The 7,187-nt window shown below is 39.6% G+C and overlaps 1 protein-coding gene across 3 annotated transcripts in view; it reads right to left on the minus strand.

Annotated features, from left to right (window-relative positions):
- The window catches only part of sh3bp5lb (SH3-binding domain protein 5-like, b), a 19,871-nt gene that overhangs the window by 7,367 nt on the left and 5,317 nt on the right, over nt 1-7,187 (minus strand). For 2 of the 3 annotated variants that reach the window (XM_014026757.1, XM_014026756.1), the window contains exons 4-5: nt 6,211-6,339; nt 2,404-2,565 (exon numbers count right to left, since the gene is read on the minus strand). In XM_014026757.1, coding sequence (XP_013882211.1) covers nt 2,404-2,565; nt 6,211-6,339 — 291 coding nt within the window. The remainder of the gene's footprint in view (nt 1-2,403; nt 2,566-6,210; nt 6,340-7,187) is intronic. The other variant, XM_014026758.1, reaches the window with a different exon arrangement.

Below are 7,187 nucleotides of genomic sequence, written 5' to 3' on the forward strand. Positions count from 1 at the left end.
CCCAACAATGGCACAGTAGCTCACTGAAAGGTTTGAAGAGTTTTTACGTTTTATTTTTCACCAGTGAAATGCATAATTTTCCAATGAATACAGCGGGTAAAATAAGTATTGAACACGTCACCATTTTTCTCAGTAAATATATTACTAGAGGTGCTAATGACATGAAATTTTCACCAGATGTCAGTAACAACCCAAATAACTTCATTTCTGGACATTTATGGTTTGATTTCTTTGTATGTATGGATCACTTGGGTTGTTACCAACATCTGGTGAAAATTTCATGTCATTAGCACCTCTAGTAATATATTTACTGAGAAAAATGGTGACATGTTCAATACTTCTTTTACCTGCTGTATTTGCAAAACCTAAAAATGAAGTTTATCTGTTTGAACATTAAAATATCTGTTATAGTTTGTCTGGATTCTTGTGTTACTTTGGTTCTGGTCTGGTTTTCTGTCTTGTCCCTCTCTGTTTACCCCCTCCTGCCTGTCTTTGCTCCAGCCCCGCCCACTCTCACCTGTTCCTCATGTTGGTCTCTCAGGTGTTTCTTGTTTCTGCTTGTTGGTTCTCCTCTATATTCTGTTCTCTGTTTTCAGTCTGTGTCAGATCTTTAACTGTTGGTGTTGTCTCATGCTATGCCCAAGAGTCTGTATCTTGTTTGCTGCCACGCCAGCCTTTGTTTTGTTTTTGCTTTAATAAACTTTTTTGCCACCAACACTCAGTCTGCATCCTGGGGTTCTGACCATCCAATCTCAATCAAAACAATTAGTGATGGTGAGATGAAGCTTTATGATGCATTGAAGCTTTCCATCCAACTGGTCGACACGAGTCGAAGCATCGTCATGCTTCATTTGCTCTCCTGCGCCATCAAGTGGACAATAAGTGTGAACCAGTTTATAATGAGGTGACTTGTTTATGAAGCTTTAAGTTGAATAAAGAAAAAAGCATGTGTGTGTTTGTGATGATCATAAATGAAGTCTAAATTTGATTTGAATATAATTTTAATCTCTCTTGATCATAGAATCATCATTGAGCATTTGATAGAATGAAGAAAGGAAAGTGCTTGGAGAGAAATAGGGAAAGAGTATTGATGTGAATGTGCTTGTGTGGTTTTGAGATGGTGCTGACATGACACAATGTTTTTAGTTTGAACTTAAAAACCACTTTTTAAAAAGTAAATTAATTTTTATTTAAAAACAGAACAAATACCATACAAAAATAAAATAAGTCAGAAATAAAATGAAAGGTAGCAGAAAAGAAAAGAAAATCTTATTAAATCTTAACTTTTCCATTGTACTATGATCCAGACAGTTTCTCTTTTTTAAATACATGAGGTGTCTGTTGTATCCAAGTTCTAATGAGCATGACACCTCACCTTTAAGACACCAGAAATTAGAAAAAAACAAATCAAAACTCACGATCCACTGTGTTGAGTTTTTTGATATTTTGGTAGTTATTATCAGCAATGTTTTAATACTATGTGCATAAATTATTATTATTTTTATCATTATTATTATTATTGTTATTATTAGGAGACCGGGGGAAATTTCCTTTTCCTTGCTGGTTCCAGCGGACAAAAAGTCGCACAGCTGAATAACTTAAATGCACGCAATATAATTTCATGACAACGTTATGGGAGATTCAGCAGCGTTTTGCTGCCTCTTTTGAATTATGCGCATACAGGCGAACCAGTTCCTGAATCAATCACGTGGTACGACCCGCCAGCAAGGCTTCGAACAAGCGTCACCAACACAAGCCTCGATACGCGCTCCACAAAAGCCCCTCTATTACTCGGCACACGCTTCGAAGCCTCGACACAGAAGGACACATCACTAATAACAATGTCTTAACGTTGTCATGTATTCAATTAAATATAGGTTGAAAAGGCTTTGCAAATCATCACATTAATCTCAAAGTTAGTGCTTGTCTTCATTATTTTAGTTACTGTTAAACTTGACAGTTTGGTGGTAATCTTGTTCTTCAGAAAGTGTTTTTTTGGGGGGGGGTGGCTAAACAGAAATACAGTGTTATTACACAGGAAAGTTTTAAATATATCAACATGGGAGTTAGACAGCTGCATTCTGAGAACAGTACTGTCACTTCCTGGAGTTAAACATTACTCATACAGCAGGTTCATTAAGAAAACACAATTTATGATTCATTTTAAGTGTAAACACATGACAACAAGAGGTTCTGTCTTCTTAACAGTATGTGTAAAGTTTTTATTTGATTCATTTATCCTGTTTGACATGTTTTTTGTTGTTCTCTTAGTAAAAAGTGAGGCCAGCAAAGAAACATGTTTTAATCAAGCATTGAACAAGTAAACAGCTGAACCTGATAAAGCACATTGGAACATGTTTGCTTGTACAAGCAGTCCTCCACAGTCTGAGCTCAGTGTGGTACCTTGGCTGTCGCGTGGTTCAGCATTTCTTGCCAGGTTGAGTCTACGGTGTTCTTGTCAGCGAGGAGGCCTTGCTCGGCCACGTAAACCATCTCTCTCGCAGCAGTGTGCATGGACACGGCCCTCTCGTACCTCAAAGCTGCTTTCTGGGTCTCTTTTTGGGCCTTTGGGCAGAAACACTAAAGTCAGTAAAATAGACTGAGACTCTCAGACTGCACAAGATGTTTTTTTTTAAATGAAAAAAGTATTGCTAATTAGTGAACACCTAATTCATTTCAGGTTTAACTGTTTCGTATTGCTGCAGATTGCCGTCCTCTGAGTCAGTGGTGGTTTTTCCACACAATGCTGTGGGCAACAATTCATGAGAAGCAGCCAACGTCAGTCCCTTACGTCACTGCCCCGCTCTGTAGGCGTCTACTCATGGGGTCCACAAAACCCTGAAAATGTAAGCTGCATCTGATGTCCTACACAGCTGACAGTATCCCACAATTCATTGCACCATCAGCAAATTAAACATTAAAACAAAGGTTTTAATTTTACAGCTGTATGTACACTGTAGGTACACTATATGTACACTGTATGTACACTGTAACCATAATGTATGTACACTGTAGGCATACTGTAGGAACACTGTATGTACACTGTATGTACACTGTAACCATACTGTATATACACTGTAGGTACACTGTTTGTACACCGTAGGTACACTGTAACTATACTGTATGTACACTGTAGGTATACTATATGTACACTGTAGGTGCACTGTATGAACAATGTATGTACACTGTATGTATACTGTAGGTGCACTGTAGGCACACTGTAGGTACACTGTAAGTACACTGTATGTACACTGTAGGTACACTGTATGTACACTGTAGGCATACTGTATGTATACTGTATACTGCAGGCATACTGTAGGTACACTGTATGTACACTGTATGTATAATGTATGTACACTATGTACACTGTACGTACACTATGTACACTGTATACCATAGGCACACTGTATAAATACTGTAGGCACACTGTAGGTACACTGAATGTATACTGTAGGTAGACTGTAGGCCCACTCTATGTATACTGTAGGTACACTCTATGTATACTGTAGGTACACTGTAGGAACACTATGTACACTGTATGTACACTGTAAGCATATTGTTGGTACACTCTATGTATATTGTATGTACACTGTAAGCATACTGTATGTACACTGTAGGCATACTGTAGGTAAGCTTTAGGTACGCTGTAGGTACACTGTAGGTACACTGTAGGTACACTGGAGGCATACTGTAGGTACACTGTAGGTATGTTGTAGGTCAGGGGTGCCCAACCAGTCGCTCGTGGGCGACTCGTCGCCCGCCAGCTGATTCCCAGGTGCCCGCACATCGCAACCTCACTGCGGAGCCTCTAGCACCGGCTTTGAGCATCGCATCCCGGAGTGGCTGGTCTTGTTTGAAAGCTCTGGTTCTGCCCTACAAGGTGTAAGCTGAATGAAGTCCCTGCGATGGAGCAATAAGCAAAAACCATCCAAAATACGCACCGTCGGACCTCCCGCCAGGGTGGTTTTAGTCCCCCCCTCCTGGGCTAGGAGTGTCAGATCCTGGCGTGGATGGTCCGGTTTTAAAGCCCTGGCTCTCCCCTACAAGCTGATACTTGATTGGAGTCTCTGTGACGTTTCTCTGCGGAGCTATATGCAAATTACGCATGACTTAGTGCATTTCACGTGCATTTTTGGGAGGAAATTTCAACCTTTGTTTGCTTCTCCTGTGAGCTCTGAGCATCGGATCCCGGAAAGTGAGATGACTTTGGAAAGCTGCGGTCCTCCTCTACCAACTGAAGGTGGTTGCAAGTTCCTGGGACCTTCCCCTGCGGAGCTATTAACCAACGACCGGCTGAAAAAGGCGCTTTGGCGGGCGATATAGTACTCAATTTACTCCGGAGCCTCTAGCACCAGCTCTGAGTGCCTGATCTGACGAAGATGGTTCATTTTAATGTTCTGGATCTCCGCTACAACCTGGAGGGGGTTGCAAGTTCTTGGGACGTTCCCACGCAGAGATATAAGCAAGCAAATGTCATTGGGCGAGCTCCGGCAGGTGAAACGGCTGATTTCCAGCACGGGGCTGCTTGTGCTGATGCAGGGGGATAAAAGGAAGAGATCCAGTGAGGTGGAACCATGGTCCTACGTCCAGAACCTGCTCTCCCACCTGGATTCAGCCAGAAACCCCTGGCGGGCGATATTTCTGCAAAAATGCATAAAATTCAGAAACCCACCTGATGAATCTGTTCCAGGCAATAAAAGGAACAGATTTGGTCAGGTGAAACTGGTCCTGGAAGCTCAGCACTGGGTTTTATAACAGCCTTCCCCCTGAACCACCGGTGGGCGATATTTCTGCAATAACGCATAAAATTCAGAAACCCACCTGATGGATCTGTTCCAGGCAATAAAAGGAACAGATCTGATCAGGTGAAACCAGTCCTGGAAGCTCAGCACTGGGTTTTATAGCTGCCTGCGAGAGAGTTTTATATTGTGTGTTTTGATTTTGGAAAAAAATGGCAGCACTCTTGTTGTAGCCATGTTGACCCTGATAGATTTTTGTTTTATTTTTCCTCCCCTGTATGGAGAGAAGAGAGGAGAGTTCTTTGAATAAATGGAGACGAGTTCCCATGCTCCAAAGTTATTTGACTCTGTGGTTCTCACTGGGCAGGTTTTCAGCCCTCACACGTTACAGGGAGTACTAATTGAAGGAGGTAAAAAAATTGATCCTTTTTGTTCGAGCATCACTTTTATGTTTCTCTGTCAGGAGTTAAGTAAGAATTTTATCTTTTTTTGTATGTAAATATACAGTATGGTTAAGTAGATAGTTTTGTTTGACAATACTTTAAATTAAATAAATCTAACAACACATTACGTTCTGTTTTATTTACTTTAAAGAAGTGAGGAGTAGGGAGACCATATTATGTTTTTTTTGATACTGAGACTGGACGAGTAGATCTCGGCAAACTGCTGTGCTGACTTCAAAAGTAGCTCTTGGTTCAAAAAAGGTTGGGCACCCCTGCTGTAGGTACACTGTAGGCATACTGTAGGTACACAATAGGTACCATAATAACTCTATGTGTTAGATTGAGAATAGCAGCAACACTTCCACCAGTGTGACTGAGGAGTGAAGGAATAATGCAGGAAAAATTAAAACGTATCTGATCGTCCAGAAAAGCTCTTTAACACTAATGCATTATTATTTTATATCTGGAGTTACTGATCTGTTTCATGTATCAGACAATTTCCCCAATTATTCTGGACTGCACTCAAGTGAAATGCTTTGTTGAAAAAATTAAATGCTAAGTACTTAAGTATAACATACTCAAGTACTTTAACTTAAGTAATAATTTGACAGAGCTTTTACTTTTATTGGAGTAATATTTGACCTGTAGGATCAGTACTCTGTCGACCACTGACTGAAACACTAAAACATACATTTTATCATTTAAAATTGACACATTAAGGTATTTTCTCTTCTGAAACATGTCCTGTTTCAAATTAGTCAGAAGAAAACAACCAAACTGTTTTCTGGACCAGAGTTCATGTCTTTTCTCAGGTGATTTTGTTCTGGGTCACAAAGAGTTGTTGCTGTTTTCAGAGGTCATTGGATGAGAGGTGGGGTACACCTGGGACAGGACTCCAGTCCATCACAGGACCACATGAACATCACCTGCACCCAGTGTTTACTCTTCAGTTAAACTAACGTGAAATTATGTTGAGAATGTTTGACATTATCATGCTGTTTAAATACTTGTATCAAATATATATTTACCTCCTTAGCAAGTCTGCGAGCTTCATAGTAGGGCCTGGCTTTTTCAATGCAGGCACCGAGCTGGGAACCCTGAGCATTGAGCTTCCTGGCAGAGTCCGTCAGAATCCTTCTGTAACTGGACCTGGCATCCTGGAAAAACAAACAAACAAACAAAAAAAGACATGACCAAGCTGTAAAATTATTTAAATCTAACCTGAAGCAAACAGAAACAAGCAACAGATTTCAACATGTCTTTTTTTTTTAACAAAATCGAACACAAATATTAAAAAATAATACTTTAAAAGCTGAGTGAAAAACTAAATCCAGTCTTGTAGTCACTAAAAGATTTAAGAGGTTCAGGATCAGCCAGCTGCTGATTAAATGTTCCAGCAAATTCACCCCAATGTCAGACTGTGCAGTGCTCGGAGAACAAAACAAACAAAAAACCCAAGAGCTCCATGACTCTACAGAACCACAAGACTTCTGGAACAAATTCTTTAGACAGATGAGACAAAATGCAGATTTTTACCCATAATGCACAGCAGCATGTTTGATAAAAACCAAACACCTCCTCCGTGTATAAATTTTAGATTTGTAAAATAAACATGCATAAATTTTAGATTTGTATTCATGTAAAACCAAATATGTTTTCTGTGAGAATACAAGTTTAAAAGTTACAAATACAAGTTACAAAGTTACAACTTTGCAACATTACAAGTACGAATCACAAATTTACAAGTACAATTCTTTTACCTGTCAAAATAACAGACATTATGCATGGAACACTGAAAAGATCGATTGCAAACAGTAACTAAGCCAGACCACTAAGAGGACATGACCACTGCCTCCTTTGGGACCAGATGAACTTTTTATAAACACAACAATTTGCTGAAGGGAAAAGCATTTGGAGGCTTTTCAGTTTGTATGTAGTACAACAATAAAGTAGATAGTGGATTTATGATGAAATATGTTATTTTATTTAATTTTTACTTTAACAC

Source organism: Austrofundulus limnaeus, unplaced genomic scaffold (genome assembly GCF_001266775.1).
Source record: "Austrofundulus limnaeus strain Quisiro unplaced genomic scaffold, Austrofundulus_limnaeus-1.0 Scaffold587, whole genome shotgun sequence".
NCBI lineage: Eukaryota > Metazoa > Chordata > Actinopteri > Cyprinodontiformes > Rivulidae > Austrofundulus > Austrofundulus limnaeus.